Source organism: Schistocerca serialis, chromosome 12 (genome assembly GCF_023864345.2).
Source record: "Schistocerca serialis cubense isolate TAMUIC-IGC-003099 chromosome 12, iqSchSeri2.2, whole genome shotgun sequence".
Lineage (NCBI taxonomy): Eukaryota > Metazoa > Arthropoda > Insecta > Orthoptera > Acrididae > Schistocerca > Schistocerca serialis.
The window spans coordinates 162,480,392-162,498,717 of NC_064649.1; the positions used below are offsets into that span (position 1 = coordinate 162,480,392).

An 18,326-nucleotide genomic window follows, 5' to 3' on the forward strand; every position below is an offset into this window, starting at 1 on the left:
TAAACAAACATAACAGTGTATTTTTCACTTAACCATATTACATTATTTTGTTCCAACAGAACAACCATATATGCCTGCCAATTGTAGGAAAAAAATACGTACAACTGTTTACCTCTACAATCTTACACATGGTAAATAGGATTAACAAGTAAGGTTTGAAGAGGATGCAACATATATACAATCAGCTACCCATAAGTAAGAAACATTTCCTTTCCACTTTACTTCCATTTATGCTGTACAGTTTACACCATTCATTCAATTAAGGTGCTACAAAGTGCAAGAAATAAATATGACAAATTTCTATAACAATTCACGGGGTTTTATTTTTTAACAGAATTACTCTGAATTAATCATACTCAAAATGAAATACAATCTTTGTAGCTTACTATACAAGTTTCAGTCACTCCTACTTTCTGCAGCATTTTACACACACACAGCAGGCAGCTCAAGTTTTGCTATGTTGAGAGCAGACAACGGAGAAAAGTAGACAATGTTTACACAATGCCCCGAAAGGTGGTGCAACTGTCCAGTTTTATGAAGAGCCCTCTTACACTGTCAGGGAGGGACATTGCTTCTTGCCACACCTTTCCCCAATGAATGCCTCTGTCCACTAGGTTCTCATCCCCTCTCCCTCCCTTTAAAGGGCATACCCCCATCGGCAGTGAGCAGGTGTGAACTAAAATGCACTTAAAATGCGAACAACAACAAGAAGGCCATCATCAAACAGAATAGCCCCATGGCCTCAGACAGGGCAAACCCCAGGATGGCATAGGAGAAAAGCTGCTGCTTAAGTGATGGATTTCTTGCATAACCGATGATTAGGGAGCCAAATACTGTTCCAATTCCAGCACCTGAAACAAGGAAAGACGATTTCCATTCACTTATTAGCACAGCAAGTTATCAAGAAGCTGCAAACAGTACTGTACAGGCATTTAATATATTTCAAGTGAAGGCTTCTTAGCCTATGGAGTTTGTCCTCAACTTAATACAACATTTATAAATGAGTAAAAATGCCAAAATAGATGATATACATGCATACGAATACAAGATTTTAATGGGTTAATTATGGCTTTTCCTACCGCATCAAGTGGCACACAGTCCAGGTAACCAATTTCATTTGTTGCACATGCCAATACCAATTATTTGAATTGTGGAATTTTCATTGATGAACCGTAGGAGTAAAGTTCTTTTCAACACGAAAGGCGATTTTAACTCTCATTTTTCATTGCATCCACTAAGTGCATCTTCAATGATATCTACAACATTTTCCCAGGCAATAATTAAGGTGCTCATAATGTTGACCATTTAGTAACTTTGTATTTCTTGTCTTAATAATCATTGCTCCCACAGTGAAATTCTCAAAATGAACTCGAGATTTGCAGTCTTGCACTAATGTAAAGTAGGAAAATGTGTAGCTTTTACAAGTGATGTTTACAGTAAACATGTGAAAGTGTTTAAGATGTTTCAATCTACTAATATTACAGAAACTTTCACTTGCCTTTGAAGTTTATTTGAGGTAGTATTTTAAACTTTTTGCCATATGACAAAATGTAATGTATGTATTTCAATAAAACTATTTCCTAGAAAATCTTACATTTTTGAACCTAATTCTGAAATGTTTTACCAGATTTCAATTTGTTACTATTTGAGTAACATTTCCCCCCACTAGCTACACAATGCCACTGTTTTGACAAACATCAGTATGTGGTATGTAATGATAATGCTAACATCTCACTTTTTGGCCATCCACCAAAGTTTGGGGAAGCCACATTTCATGGTGCTTTGATTACATTCAATGAAGCAGTTTGGCATGAACATATCAATTTACAGTTTATTCTTCTTTTTCAGAGTACTGATACAAACCTTTTAGAAATTGGAACATTCTCACAAAATCTGAAAGGAACACATACTGGCCAAACTACATATTCTCGTATGGTAAAACAAAAATGCTTTACTTCCCAAACTGGGCATTTTTATTACAAAAATCATTAGTAATAAGTATTACACATTAGTAAGTCTTAAGGTTTTAGTTGTTAATATCACAGTTCATCAGTCTTTTTGAAGAGGAACACTAAAGACAGTCAAAGCTAGCTGAAATTATTCATTAGCTTTCAGAAGGCATATAACAATATGAATGCTATCATGAGACAGAATAATCCCATGGCTTCAGCAAGTGCAAAACCAAGGGTTGCATATGAAAATAACTGCTGCTTCAATGTAGGATTTCTAGCATATCCCAAGATTAAACTACCAAAAACAACTCCAATACCAACACCTGAAAAAACCACCAGCATTATTAGTGACTTACAACAAGCTAAAGTTACACATAACTATTGTTAATTATGTTATTAAATACTACATTACTGGAGAACACACACACACACACACACACACACACACACACACACACACACACACACACACACACACACACACACACAGAGAGAGAGAGAGAGAGAGAGAGAGAGAGAGAGAGAAAAACTGATGGGCCATCAAGACACATGGGGTGTCCAGATACAACACAACAAAGATAGCTGTTAGTATATTAAGTTAGTTGGCTGCGTGTTCCACTGATCAATTGCATGGTATGGTAGCCGTTCTGTGGAATGTGCCAAGTGCACAAGAAATGCACATATGAAAATATACATATGACAGTTAAAGATAAAAATTTCTGTTATTTACCCCATTCCCTTCAATTGCACAAAATGCCTATAGTACATATTTATTCCTTTTCAAGAATTCATCTATGGTATATGAGTTGTAAAGTACAGGTAATATTTCAACAATTCACAATTCTATAGCAAACCAATGCTCTTACATTAACAAGCACACTACATTAACCACCCAATTCACAAAAAGCTAAGAACTATCAATTCTGAATTCCACTTGCCACTTCCTTCAACTGGTTCCAATATTAGTCTTACAGGACATAATATCCACCCTTAAGTAATGACCTACATAATAATACTTTCCGGTCTCTTGTGCTCAGAACAGTGATGGGAAATAATTCAAATCGTCACTCTCCGTAACCTCTTACGAACACAGATCAGATGTGGTATTCTCACTTATCAAAAGTGCGGGGGAATCCACAAAAAGTTCATCATATCTGCAGTTCCGAAGTCATGTAATTTTGATACAGAATTTTAGAAGACTATAGCTGTCAATTCACTGAGATTTTTTTTTTTTTTTTTTTACACTTACTACAAACACGAATTTTCCATGCAAGTTCATTTCAATGTTAAAGGCAATAACACCTTCAAATTTTTAAGTTACTTTAGAATTAAATCTAGTTACAAATCAATGCACTAAACCATACAGAAAGTTAAGAAACCTGACACTGCCAACTACTTCCCCTTCCCAAATCACTGCTTTGGTAACTGGAAGTTAAGTTACTTCAGAACACTATGATTAAAGAAATGTATTAAATAACCTAGCTTACAGCCCCCCCCCCCCAATGTCCATTCTCTCAAAATTACACCAATTTCCACTATGCACTATTTTGCAACTCTAAACATTTTCTAACGCTGCTCATCTCAACCTTTAATATAAAACTATTAGTTCATCTGTACTTTGAACTCAATTTATAATATCTTTGCTCTTTTATATTATTGCATGCATGTACTGCTCAACTGACATGTGCACATTTGATTCGTGCAATGGGTTGTCATTTAATACTCTGGAGGGAATAAATCTGCACCCAAGGCAATACTGTAACAATACATTTTACAGATCTACAGAATACAGAAATAAGTTTCAAATATGCATGAAGTACTTTTAGTTTGCATCTATTCTTCCACACCCATGCTTTGTATGGATTATTTTCTTTCTGCAGGAGAAAATTTACATGCATGCCTATGCTGTTCAGTAATTTCTCTGCAAAAAACATCAAGATATATATATATATGAGAGAGAGAGAGAGAGAGAGAGAGAGAGAGAGAGAGAGAGAGAGAGAGAGAGAGAGAGATGGCAACTAGACAAAGCACCCAAGTCAATAAGTGAAAGACCATCTCTCAAGACAATGCCATATTATTGCACTGGCAACCCAGAAATCAAGCTATGTCACATTTCATCTCAACTTTTGCAGACAAGTTAAAGATATGGAAGAGTGTTGAAGACTCAGAGTGAACCAACTCTGAACTTTCAGAGGCAGTGGTGCAGACCAAAATTAAGATTTATCCCATAAACACAGGCTCTAAAAGGAAATACCTTAAAAACTGAGAACTTTTTTTCAGTGGAGATGTGTTTCAAAATACTGAGCAAGTTCTCATAGCCATTACATTATGCACTGTTTTAGACACACTTAATGGATTATTTTGGCCCCATGGCAACAACTGAAAGTTTGTTGATGGAAATCAGGTTAACTGTACACCAAAAATACATCTTAAGAAAATGAAAGTCCCAATGATTAAACAATTTAGGAACCTCTGAACAGTCCTTTAAATAGTTCAAAACAATTTAGACATTTACACTTGTCACAAGGAAGCTCTAGAGTTATTTTTCAACACCTGCAAATTAATATTTTATTTAATATTTGTAAAATGTCAATTCATGCCTTACATGGCAGAGCATGTGACTGGTTAACACTTATCCCCAGAAGTTTAAGCTATATTCTTATCCCCTTACCAAATAAATGGCGATCTTTTTCTCAGTCAATTATTTTGATAGTTGCAATGACTATGATAATTATTGGGTTAATAAATCTAATGAAAACTCCTGTAGGTAGAACTAGGATCATTTTTCTCGATTTATATCAATCTTTCTGATTGGATTAATATTTGGTTTCCATATCTGACAACTTTTTGATGCTTAACAACCACATATTAATGCAAAGGTTGGAATGAGGCCTAAAGTGCTTCTTTGGCATGGTCCTATTGAAGCAGTGTGCCTTTGCTGCCTCCTGATCTTTGAACTGACTGACCCAGCTGGCTATAATGGGACTATGGGGCTAACAGATTAACAGGGACTCCAAACCAAGGCGCAACTTTGTATTATTTTTACATTATTAAACAGTACAAGAGGTGAAGTCATTCTTGAAATCTGAGGACTGCCCAGGGATGAAATCAGCCTTTTTGATCTGTATTCAAACACTTCACTGATCTACACATTTCCAATTTAGATAACATACCATTTGCACTTTGCAACTTCAAACACTTAACCAAATGTTTCACCTATTGGTATTAGGTAGAAGTAGCTTTTCCTTTAAGATGTGTATTGATTTTTTTGCAGGCTCTACATTAACACTTTGCATAATATAAAGCAATCTGATTATGCACAGCACCTAGGTGTTGGCACCAACATTGTGCATTGGGGCACTTTCGAGGGGGGGGGGGGGTGAGATTCCCACATCACAACTTCTGGATAGATTTGTTACCAGTAGGTTCAAACAACACTTTAGTGTTACAGGGAATCCCTGTTGGGAAGGTGACATTTTCGAGAAACACTATTGTGAAAATTTAGAGAACCAGCATTTGAAGCTGCCTGCCAAAGGATTGCACTGTTACCAACATACAATGCACATAAGAACCTTAAAGAAATGAGAAATTGGGGCTAATATAAAGGCACAGTTTTTTCCTCACTATTGCAGGTGGGACAAGAAAGGAAATAAGTTGTGGTATTGGGGACCCTCCACTATGCACTATACAGTAGCTTGTGGACTATGTACATTTATCTAAAAAGGCAGACGATAAATTTATGTTCAACAGCATTCTTACCATTGCTGATCACAAGACATGCAAGCAACACAGCAGGGATAACAAAGTTCTTCGTAGAGATATTTAATGTCACTTGAAGGCCTGATGACATGAGACATTAAGAAAGGAAACTAAATTCTGACATCTAATAGAGGTCACATGGATAATTAAAATGTTCAGCAGCAAATTTAAAGTAGTAAGTAAGAAACTTGTTCCCTTCATCATGCTGTAGGGGGAGATGCCCACCTTTACATCAGTGTATTTTGTACTACATTTTCTAAACTAACAGACCAGTATCTACAACTACAAGACAGTAAGAACTAGTAAGACCTTTCAGAACAAAAGTGACCATTCAAGCAGTTTGTATTAGTGATGCCTTCCTAATTTCAATTGTAATGAGACTAATCTGTGGAGTAGGTCAACATCCAGCTCAAGAATGAATATTAGGTGAATGACCTAAATTAATACAAAATAGTTTGTCTCAACAGAAAGATTTGAAGTGTAACCAGATGTCTGCCCAAGTATACAAACAGTTAAAAAAGAAACTGCACTGTACATTCACAAAAGCTGTTTTCATCTTACATCAACCATAGAAAATTTAAGAGCATACACTAAAAACTTACTCAAAGTCAACAGTAAATAAATTCCCAAGTAGAATGTTACTCTCCCACACATTCATCACATCCTGGGCTACATTGCCTTAAGAGTCCAAATGGGAATGAAATGTTGACTGTATTTAAATGTTTTAGAGAGAAAAAATTTGAAACCTCGAATGAGATTTTAAAAAACCAAACTGACAGCAATTTTTGGGCCCTCAGAAGTAGCGAGAATATGCCAGTGGCAGAGTAGTCTGAATTGAGTTGTGATGAATATCACCTCACAAATTGCACTAAAAATGCTGGCCACAGGAGTTTCCAAAAGGACAGCAGCTGTAGCCTCCACTGTAAAGTGTCCCAGGCCAATTAAGCTACTGCCCTCCAACCATTTCTGTTCTCCTGCACCCCATTATAGGTTCACCCTTCAAGAGTATTATCGGCCCTTTCTCAGACCTTCCCGGGGCAGGTGAGTAACAATGTACTCTGCATGTAGACCCCTGATGTGAGCTTACCACTGGCTTTCTCAGCTTTACTTCATTCATCACAGGGCATAAAAAGTGATTAGTTAGAACAAGTGTCTTTACAAGATTGCATGACAGGCTTTAATAAATTTAAGATTTGCACAAATCATACAATAGCTAACAGCTCCTGTTGGAAAGTTCAACATCTTTTTACACGAAACAATTGAGCAACATTTTTAAGACATTTTCTTCACAGCTTACAATATTTTCCTCATCTTTGACAGCCCAAGATTATATTGGGGAACTACAACAAATATATGTTTGCTTCACTCTTAAAAACCGGAAACCACTTGTGTATGGTTTAAGATTGTACCTCCGACAAACTGCGATTTACTTAAGTGTGTGAAAAGCTAGGAGCAACTCCATCTCAAGATACAAGAAGCTTAAAGAAGGTATTCTAAATTAAACTTACCTGAACCTGCAACACCTACAGTGGCAGCTCCTGCCCCAATGAACTTTGCAGCAGAGTCAATGTCTCTCGTTGCAGTTGTGGTCTGGAAGTTTCGCACTGCTGGAAGCTGAGGAATAAAATATATGAAATGGTCTGTATAATATCACAATAGTAACATTCTAGTTAACAGAACATGATCCTCCTAATTTCGAAACCACGTTTCTGAATTTAAAAGAGAATTCGTGTGCTTGTAAATCGTGTGTAGCGAACAAAAAAATTAAATGTACGCCATTACTCCTAAAATTATTCAGAGCCGTCTTTATATTCACCAAAGAAACTGAAAAATAGGTAGATCCCCACACGAACTTTGGTAACTGCCCGTTTTTATCATTCTTGCCAACGATTTTATATCCAAGCATTAACAGACCTCCTGAACAATAACACAGGCAACTATAATTTCTTACCAGGCTAATCGATGGTGACGCCGGTGCATTCTGCAATAAGGGGCTGTGGCTGTTAACAGCTATGCTGCTGATAGGTCGGATGTAGGATCGTGCTCCGCTCACAAGCTAAAATAGTAAAGATGTTATTAGTGATTATGTTAAAACGTCTGCAGTATTACATAACTTTTTTACGCTAATAACTTACAGCAGTCCTGGCAGCAGGAGCGATCAGTCGTGCACAAGCGAACATTTTTGAAATTGGTGGTGTTGGCCAAAACCTGTAAGGTAAAAAAAAAATTTTACCTGTAGAATCTTGACAAAACCATTCACATGAACTCTTAAAAGTGGAACATGTAGACAAACAGCAGCAAATAACTTAACACACCGGCCAAGGAAAATGGCGAGACTTAAATCGAAGGTCTGGTGATGATTATATATCGCTACACAATCTAGTTTTCTTATTTACACTATGTAAAGAGTTTTACCAAATCCTCTGTCACATTTAACAACTACATACCTACTGCAAACCAGCTAATTCCTTCCTATTTCCTTCCCGACTTACTACCGACCTCACAACTTACCAGCGCGCAGAGTGAAGGAGGAACCGACCTTGGTTGCTTCTAAAACCTGAATGGCCGATGGGAAACGGAAAGGCGCTCCTTCTATATGGAGCACTACGTCGTTTCCGTTGTGGCTCCACCTTTTCCATCACTAAATTTATCGACCTCAACACGTCTTCCGGCGAATTTCTAATCATATTAGCAATTATAGTGCAATAATATAATGAATTAGAAAGGTTTAAACAGTACATAAGAGAAAATATCTCGCTCTTTTCGTGAATATTTGTGTAAATATATTTGTCATAGAGATTTGTTAAAAAAGAAGTGCAACCAAATGAATTTGAGTCACTTTGTTTAATTCAGCGTTCTGCGTTCAGCACATCTGCACATGTGTCTCGTTCTCGTAAATTGCATGTAGTAGCGTAGCGTGCTTGAAATTGCAAATATAATGTTCAAAGATCGATTAGTTTTATGACAACGCCATCCAGGTTTCGTTCATGAAATACTACTTAGAAGTTAATGACAAACACCAAAAATCGCGTTACTTCAGTTATGAACCTATTTATCGTCTGTAGCCCCGGTATTTGAAAGAGTTACGTTGTAAATAGAGAGATTCCGCAAATTAAACAAGTTGCAATAGATTTTAAGAGCGGGTGTTAGGTTACATATTAGTGTATACATCGCGCTTATAATGGAATAAAACTTTTATCTTGCACCTATTTCTTGAAACATACTAGCTCATACATATTTTCGAACCACTTGCACAGAAGTGGTAAACCATTAAGGTAATACATGCAGAGAATGTAAAACTTTGAAAGAAGTGTTCTCTTTTCAGTCGTACCGATAGTGTATCGGTTCGTCCTTGAATCGCTTCAGATTTTTGGGTATTATGTTCAACTTGCTTATTGTGGTTTAAATAAAACAAAAATGCTTTAGAATAAGGAATTCGCTACGGCTAGAGTCTGTAAGCAGAATGTGTTCAGCTTCCCGGTGCCTTGCCACGTTGACATTCCATCTTCTCATATTGTCTCCTCAGCCGCTGGGACCGATAGTGTTGGATAGTTTGTCACATTATTCCAAATAGAGACGTCACAGTCTGTAATCATTTTGACTTGATTCTTATTTATGTATTTGTGTGTCGTACTTGTGTCTGCAAGGTCTTTACTATACAACATGAACTGTAAGGGTCCTAACAGACATCCTTGGTGCACATCTGTTGTTTGTTCTACATCTGTTGATGATACATCTGAGGTAACGTGCTAAATATTCCCAACCAAAAAGTCCTCATTCTACTCACAAATTTCACTAGATACACAATTTGATGGTATTTTTGACAGTAAACGTACTTGTGGTACTGAGTCAAAAGATTATTGGAAATCAAGAAATACTGCATCTACTGTATTGGCTTGATCCAAAGTTTTCAGTTTGTCGTGTGAGGAAAGTGTTAGTTAGGTTTCACAAGATTAATGTTTTTGAAATCCATGCTGGCTGGCATTGAGGTGGTCATTCTTTTCAAGATACCTCATTATGTTTGGGCACAGAATATGTTCCAAGATTCTATTACAAATTGATGTCAAGGATATTTGATGGTAGTTTTATGGATCACTTCTAACACACTTCTTGTAGACAGGTGTGACATATACCTCTTTCCAAGAACTGAGCACGGTTTTTTAGTCAAGGGATCTGAGATAGATTATAGTCAGAAGAGGGGCTCCCATAAATTCAGTATAGGGTCTCATACAAATTCCATCAGACCCTGGAGCTTTGTTCAGTTTTAACGATTTAAGCTGTTTCTCAACACCAGCGACACTAATACTTATTTCATTCTTCTTTTCAGTGCTGTGAGGATTCAATTCTGACAATTCTCCTTGGTTTTCCTTTGTAAAGAAACATTTCAAAACAGGGTTAAGCTATTCAGCATTTGCTGTACGAGCATAAATTTCAGTTCCATTCTCATTTGCTAGGGACTGGAAAATAACTCTGATGCCATTAACAGTCCTTACATATAACCAGAATTTTTGTCGAGTTCTGTAAAAGATCGCTTGACAATATTCTGTGGTAGTAATTGATGGCATCCTGCATTGCTCTCTTGACAGCCAAATATGTTTAATTCAGCACCTCTCTATCTACAGCCCTACACGTTTACACCTATTTCGTAGTAATCTCTGTTATTTAGAAGTTTGGTTATAGTGACTGTCTACCACGAAAGGTCCCTCCCACCGTGAACTGTTCTCTTGGGTACATATCAATTCAGTGCATCATCAACTATTATTTTAAACTTGAGCCATAGTTCCTCTACGTACTCCTGTCCTGTGCTGTAAGTTTAAAGTTTCTCATTGAGACATGACACTACTTGTATTTTACCTAGTTTACTGAACTTTCTGCTTGTTTCAGTTGTCCTTTGTACTTTGCTAATTATTGTATTCACAACTGCTTTATAGTTATAGTTTTGATGTGGACATCTTGGAAGAGGTCAGGTCTATTGGTTATCATTACATCCAGTATAATTCCATCATGAGTGAGGTTCCTAACTATCTGTTGTAGGTAGTTTTCAGAGAAGGCATTTAATAAAATGTCACAGGATGTGTTATCTCTCCCACCACTAACAAAACTGTAATTTTCCCAGTAAAGTGTTGGATGATTAAAGCCTCTGCTGATGATTACAGTATGTTTGGGGAACTTAACATGCAAGTGAAATGAAATTTTCTCTGAAGTTTTTGGTTACATCAGGAGGTGAGTTTGGTGGGCGATAGAAGGATCCAATTAACATTTTACGCCCACCCCTGATATTGAGTCTTGCCCAAACAGTCTCACAGACAGGTTCAATTTCTATCTCAGTGGATCTGAGAAGAGAGTCAAATACGAGCACGTGAAATGTTCCTTAGGTCACTTCTGCAATAAGCTAGGAGAGACCTGCAGGTGACTACAGAGGAGAGGGTGAGTGCTTTCAGACTGAAGTGGTTCGGTCATGTGAAGCGAATGCACCCAACTCCAACTCCACGCCAGTATTTGGAGATGGAGATACCAGGAAGAAGACCAATTGAGTTGCCTAGAAAGAGATGAACAGACCAGGTTAAGGAATATCTCATGAGGAGCGGAGTAACATGGGATGTAGTGGAGAGGGAAAAGCTATACCAGGACAGAAACCAATGGAGGCATATCGTTCACAAAGTTCCTACCCGGCTTACTGGAAGGCAATCTGGATGACGATGATGATGATGATGATGATGGATTTGAGTTACTTCTCTACTCCGACAAATACACCACCTCTTTTTCCCCATTTGCCCATCCTTTCAATATACACTTTCAACCAGCTTGCAATATAATACAAATTGTTTTTAATAAAGTTATTATTATATTTCTTTATTAATTTTTGTTTGTCATTCATTCAAGGATCATCTCTGAGTGATATCAGATTTGTGAAATTAGGGTCAAGGCATCCCTTATGGCCAGCTTAAGGGCAATTCAAGATAGACTTTGTTTACTAGAGAAAAAAATTACAAATTACTTCAAAAAATCATACGTATTGTTTTGAAGTCTGGTTGGTTGGTTTTGGGGAAGGAGACCAGACAGCATGGTCATCGGTCTCATCGGATTAGGGAAGGATGGGGAAGGAAGTCGGCCGTGTCCTTTCAGAGGAACCATCCCGGCATTTGCCTGGAGTGATTTAGGGAAATCACGGAAAACCTAAATCAGGATGGCCGGACGCGGGATTGAACCGTCGTCCTCCCGAATGCGAGTCCAGTGTCTAACCACTGCGTCACCTCGCTCGGTTGAAGTCTGTGCATTACTATTATATAGGAATAAATGTTTGAAGTTTTAAAACAAAAGTATAAAGAAAATTACATCTAACTATGGGCAGTCATTTTCCCACTTTTGGCCACTGCATTTTATAATTAAACAGGGACTTCAAGTAATTGTAGAACCAATCTGCTAGCAAGTAATTTATTTGTTGTACAAGCACATAAGAAAGCAAACCTATATTAAGTGGATAAAAGCTACAGCAGTTGAGTGGAACAGGAAAACAGTTAGCAAAAAGTATTGCAATAATTGGCCTAGAAACAATCTATGATTAATTTCCCTTTAGAACTCAGAAAAAGAAGGTTTTATCTATATTAAAAACTCTTTTGGGCTCATTTAATGTATCCTTATCATTTAGAGTTTTAGATAGATCTACTTCCTTAAATGAAAGCTTTTCTATCACTCCAGGTTGATGGTTTGCAATACAGCCTTAGAACTTCACAAACCTGCCTCTTCAACACGTTTTTTCACAGGTACGTAGAGATTTTCCGTAGTAACTGGGTACTACATGTTGGAATATCCCAGAACTAAGTCGATCAACATTTTTTTGTTTTTTCGCCCTCCCGAGTCACAATGTGCGCCACAGTGTCCAGTAGATTCGTAATGTTCTTGGACCATTCTCCAACTTGGCTTGCAGTAGCAACTTCTGATCCCTGAACAACAGCCTCCAGTGCATTTTTAACTTTGCTGAGAGACTACTGATGTCTTCTGTTTTTTGCTTGGTTCAAAAACCTTGAGTTAAAAAATGTTACATTTTCATAATTTGTACTGCTTATTTCAGTATGTTGCGAGGACTATTAATTAGGTCCATGTTGACAGAAAAATACCAGAAATGTTTCAAATGAGCCTCCTTAAAATTAGAGTTGTTAGAAAGCACACCAAATCTGTATTATTGATGTTTTGTATAAATTTTTGAAAGTGGCCAAAACAGGACACACATACGTTTGTGTGTCTACTTATGGCCACAAGCATAACAGGGAACAAAGACTAAATGTTGATCTGTTAACGGCAATAGGAGTTTACTGGTGTGGTTTTGAGGTGTATCACATTTAACTTGTAGAAAATGAAATTGTAAAGCTTATCCGGAAATACGGAAGCGTCCGATCCCGCCCGTCTGCTTTGGCCCATGACGTCACAAATATGGCGGAAACAAAAACAAACACACACACTTTCCACAAGAAGCCTAATGACACTAACGGGACAAGCGCGGGAAATGGGGTGTTTTGGGTGCGGGACAAATTAAATATAAACAAATTTAGACGCCTTGCGTAGCTACAACGTGTAAGTGACGACGGCCATGCATGAATACCCACCCACCTCCCCAGGGGTCGTAACCCCTGCAACCCACAGAAGATAAAGATGCTTCAGTAGCTGATTAGTGTTTTTTGTCTTTAAAAAAAAAAACTCACGGGATAGAACGAACAGATCAGAAAGATAAATATAATAAACTAAAACAGAAATTGGAGGAAACATAATTAAAATAAGTAATAAGTGTTTTTAAATTTAAAAAAAAAATCTCATGAGATAGAACGAACAGATCAGAAAAGTAAATAAAATAAAACAGAACTGGAGACAGCCACGCTCAAACCAAACTCCGCGCCATCATGACGTCACACACGACGACACCCTTACGTCACGGGTCAAAGCCGACGCGTGGGATCGGACGCTTCTGTTGACCCGCTTATCCTTACCTCCTAGCCAATTAAGTTTCTTCTGATGATTTATTTAAATGTGTAGAACAGGGAAAACCAAAAACCTGCAAAATTATGACTCTAAACAAAGAAATGCTTCTATATATGATTGAATGGCACATTTCATGATGTTTATGGTAATCTATTGTAAGATTGGGCAGTATTTAAAAGAAGCTTAAAAATTCACTAATTACACCAAATGACCATAAGTGGGGTGGTGGCCAAAACAGGAGCCTTGACCCTAATTCAGTGCAAATCCATAGATTAAAATATATAACACACAATACACAACATAATTTATGAGGATAGAGTAAGCGCCGGCCGCGGTGGTCTCGCGGTTCTAGGTGCACAGTCCGGAACCGTGCGACTGCTGCGGTCGCAGGTTCGAATCCTGCCTCGGGCATGGATGTGTGTGATGTCCTTAGGTTAGTTAGGTTTAAGTAGTTCTAAGTTCTAGGGGACTGATGACCACAGCAGTTGAGTCCCATAGTGCTCAGAGCCATTTGGTAAAGTAAGTAGCCTTTGGGGGTAGGACTGGTGGTTTGCCGTGGCCGTATTAAGGAACTATCCTGGCATTTGCCCTAGCAGGAAAACCATGAAAAAGCCAAAACATTTCAGGTAACTTGCAATATAAAACATAGTTTCGTTACTCAGAGCTGCACATGCTGTGGACACCTGCTAATGATTCCTGGACTGTTTTCGGATACCTTCAATGTAAAGCTTGGTGCCACTCTTCATCGTGGCACACACTAAGCCACCCACTGACGTCTCGTGGACTGTGCCTCTTGTCTCAACTCCAGGCTCCAGTCTCACCCTTTTCATCTATGTGCCATTGTCCACCTCAAGAAGTAAATCAACAGACATTACTGTCATGCATTTTAGGTCTTAACATGGATTCCTTGTGAAAGCAGTAAACCACAATCATATACTGAAGTGCAACCAGGTGGTGTTGTATCGCTTTTCGTTACTGTATGATACTCTGTGGCCTCAGACAAGGAGGAACATTCGATACGTGTCATCGGCTTTGGCCTGTGGTGTAGGAAACGTGACAAACAGTGTAAATGACATGAAGACCATAACATATTACCAGTATCAATTTTTAAAAAATCTGACTAAGCTAAGGGTCAGCATGTCACCACAACCGGGTTTTTCTTTTCCTTTTATCCAATAGTTGTCTTCACCAACTTACAAACATCCTGACCTAGACCTCAGGCTAAGATACAAATCAATGTGTCTTCACTAACAAGCAACAAAACTGTGAATAAACACAGCAAAATGTGACACCACAGCGGCCATTGACATGCTGCTGGTCAAAGCTGATGACTTGTATCAAATATTTCTCTTGATCCGAATCCTCTAGGTAGGTTGCAACTACTGGCTCATTTCATGATTGTGTGTAGAACTATTAGTGCAGTATTTAGTAATATTTATATAAATATAATAATAGAAGAAGAAATGATTTAACGGTCCTTCACTCAGTCTTAGTGTGGCGCAAAAAGGAGTGAAATATCCAGCTATAAAAGTTGTTGACCTTCACCTCTATGCAGTAAAGATTTTAATTTAATGGATAATAAAAATAACTTCAAACACAAACTGATATCATACATCTTTGACCAGCTTCTGCTTCACTAACATACTGATCACTGACAAGTCACCATAAGCACTAAGAACTTAGTAACGGAACCTCTACAGCATGCTGTACTCTGAATTCTTTCACTAGTATGCAATATATCATATCAGTATACTTTGTCTATATTCATTCACTTATTAGTTATGGCAGATGTTTTGGGGACAGGGGGGGGGGGGGGGGGGGAAGAGAGAGAGAAACATTCCAGCTATCAGAATGCAGAACAGAGCAATATGTATAATTAATGACCACTGCCTCAGATGCTTTAAAATTCTGGAAACATTAACTCTCCCTTTTAAATCTATATTTCAGAGTCTAATATATGTAAAAAATATTGACTACTACCTTAAAAATTATTTTGTATATGATTATAAAACTAGAAACAGCTATTATTTGCACCTGTACAGAAAAAATAAAGTTAAAACTTTGTAGAGTTTTCTGTACAATGCCATCATCATCATATATATATATATATATATATATATATAAAAATAAAAACAAAGATGAGGTGACTTACCAAACAAAAGCGCTGGCAGGTCGATAGACACACAAACAAACACAAACATACACACAAAATTCAAGCTTTCGCAACAAACTGTTGCCTCATCAGGAAAGAGGGAAGGAGAGGGGAAGACGAAAGGAAGTGGGTTTTAAAGGAGAGGGTAAGGAGTCATTCCAATCCCGGGAGCGGAAAGACTTACCTTAGGGGGAAAAAAGGACAGGTATACACTCGCACACAAGCACATATCCATCCACACATACAGACACAAGCAGACATATTTAAAGACCTTTAAATATGTCTGCTTGTGTCTGTATGTGTGGATGGATATGTGCTTGTGTGCGAGTGTATACCTGTCCTTTTTTCCCCCTAAGGTAAGTCTTTCCGCTCCCGGGATTGGAATGACTCCTTACCCTCTCCTTTAAAACCCACTTCCTTTCGTCTTCCCCTCTCCTTCCCTCTTTCCTGATGAGGCAACAGTTTGTTGCGAAAGCTTGAATTTTGTGTGTATGTTTGTGTTTGTTTGTGTGTCTATCGACCTGCCAGCGCTTTTGTTCGGTAAGTCACCTCATCTTTGTTTTTATATATAATTTTTCCCATGTGGAATGTTTCCCTCCATTATATATATATATATATATATATATATATATATATATATATATATATATATATATATATATATATATATATATATACACACACACACACACACACACGTTTTTATATGGTAATGGAGTACCTGAATTAAAACAGATTACCTAATTTAAGAAGTACTGCATTATAATATATACAGAAATAATAAATAGCTAAGACTAAAAAGCAGATGATGTAGTTAGATTAAAAGAAAATTCATTGACAGCTGCTATGTAAGAAATTAATTTTAATCTGTTAATTTTTCAGTATTTTGAATGACAAAATCCATATAAGGTTTTTTTAGTCAGTCCTCTGCTCTAACTCATGGTGTCATCTGGAAGCGGTATGGAGTGGCATTGAGCCAGCACACTGCTCTCCCAGTCATTGTCAGCTTTCCAGACCTGGAGCCACCAATTTTCACTCAAGTAGCCCCTCAGTTGGCATCACAAGGCTGAATCCAGTAAAAATTCCTACCAGTAACAGGAATTACACCGCTGAACATTCAGCTGTGGAGGAGAACATTACAATTGGTGAAATGTGCAAATAACTAGCACACAGATGCAGTAGCAGTCATTTTATCCATCTGTGGAGCACTTTTACGGTTATATTGGAGATATGGTGGTCTTGCAGTTTGTATTCTCGCTTTCTAAGGGACTCGAAGATACCCTGCTGATCTCACAAGTTACCTCCAAATGCTTGTACCTTGTGCTTATTTTACCAATTATTTGTGTCCATCTTGTTGCATACTGTTTTAATTTCATTAGGCTCTCGCCCATAATCTTCTACCAAAAGATTTCTCCTTGAATATTCTTGAAACCACTGTCAGTTTCATCAAATGGCTTGCCCATTCAGGTCATGTGGAATTTATAATTCCAATTGTTGTTGCCTGACATGAAAGCACATGTCTTCTCTTCCACCAATATAATTCATTATCATAGAATAAACCAAAGATTATTCTATAAACTCTATTTTCAAAAACTTGTAACAGGTGTTCTATTTTGGTTAAACTCTGTGTTTCTGCTCCACAGGTTAGAACTGGTCTAATAGTTGAGATATATAGTTTCATTTTAGCTGTTTTCTTGTGGGTAGTTCATACCCTAGAAGTTTTTGTATGGAATAATAGGCTCTATTTGCATTTTGCATTCTTGTTTTCACTTCTACTTGTCTCTGATTGTGATTGTCGGTCACTGTGCCCAGAAATTTGAATTGCTCAGTGTGTTTGAATTTATGTCTGCCAAGTATCCGATGCAGCTGGTTGCATGGTTCATTTCTACATCTTTGAACTACCGTGTATTTGTTTTCCGATTGTTTACTTTTAGGCAAAGTTTGGATGCTTCTTCCACAAATAACTGTCAAACCCATACTTAATTTTTTCTGATGAGTACTATATTGTCTGCATATCAGAACATCTAAATTTGCTTCTTTGGAGGATCTCAGCACATACTAGTTTAAGTTTCCTCACAACTCTCTGCAAGCCTGCATTAAAGAGAAGAGGTGACAGAGCATTTATTTAAGTATTTGTTATTATTATTATTATTATATATAAAAACAAAGATGAGGTGACTTACCGAACAAAAACGCTGGCAGGTCGATAGACACACAAACAAACACAAACATACACACAAAATTCAAGCTTTCGCAACACATTGTTGCCTCATCAGGAAAGAGGGAAGGAGAGGGGAAGACGAAAGGAAGTGGGTTTTAAAGGAGAGGGTAAGGAGTCATTCCAATCCCGGGAGCGGAAAGACTTACCTTAGGGGGAAAAAAGGACAGGTATACACTCGCACACACGCACATATCCATCCACACATACAGACACAAGCAGACATATTTAAATATGTCTGCTTGTGTCTGTATGTGTGGATGGATATGTG

At 37.6% G+C, this 18,326-nt stretch overlaps 1 protein-coding gene across 2 annotated transcripts; it reads right to left on the reverse strand.

Moving 5' to 3' along the window:
• Positions 1–196: 196 nt before the first annotated feature.
• LOC126428039 (ATP synthase lipid-binding protein, mitochondrial) lies at positions 197–8,303 on the reverse strand. 2 transcript variants are annotated; one of them, XM_050089918.1, is made up of 5 exons: positions 8,223–8,303; positions 7,847–7,919; positions 7,663–7,767; positions 7,220–7,325; positions 197–851 (listed from the first exon to the last, which is right to left on the reverse strand). In XM_050089918.1, exons 2-5 carry the CDS (start codon positions 7,889–7,891, stop codon positions 688–690), a joined length of 420 nt encoding a protein of 139 aa, XP_049945875.1. In that variant the 5' UTR covers positions 7,892–7,919; positions 8,223–8,303; the 3' UTR covers positions 197–687. The 2 variants fall into 2 exon arrangements, with proteins under 2 accessions (XP_049945875.1, XP_049945874.1); XM_050089917.1 differs by having other exon boundaries at positions 8,159–8,280.
• Between the last annotated feature and the right edge of the window lie 10,023 nt (positions 8,304–18,326).

Excerpts from the sequence above, each read along its gene's own strand:
- LOC126428039 (XM_050089918.1), bottom strand. The coding sequence starts at position 7,891 with ATGTTCGCTTGTGCACGACTGATCGCTCCTGCTGCCAGGACTGCT. Across the intron at positions 7,768-7,846 it reads CTCCTGCTGCCAGGACTGCT|CTTGTGAGCGGAGCACGATC; the intron begins GTAAGTTATTAG and ends TTACTATTTTAG. Across the intron at positions 7,326-7,662 it reads CGTCACCATCGATTAGCCTG|CTTCCAGCAGTGCGAAACTT; the intron begins GTAAGAAATTAT and ends TTTATTCCTCAG.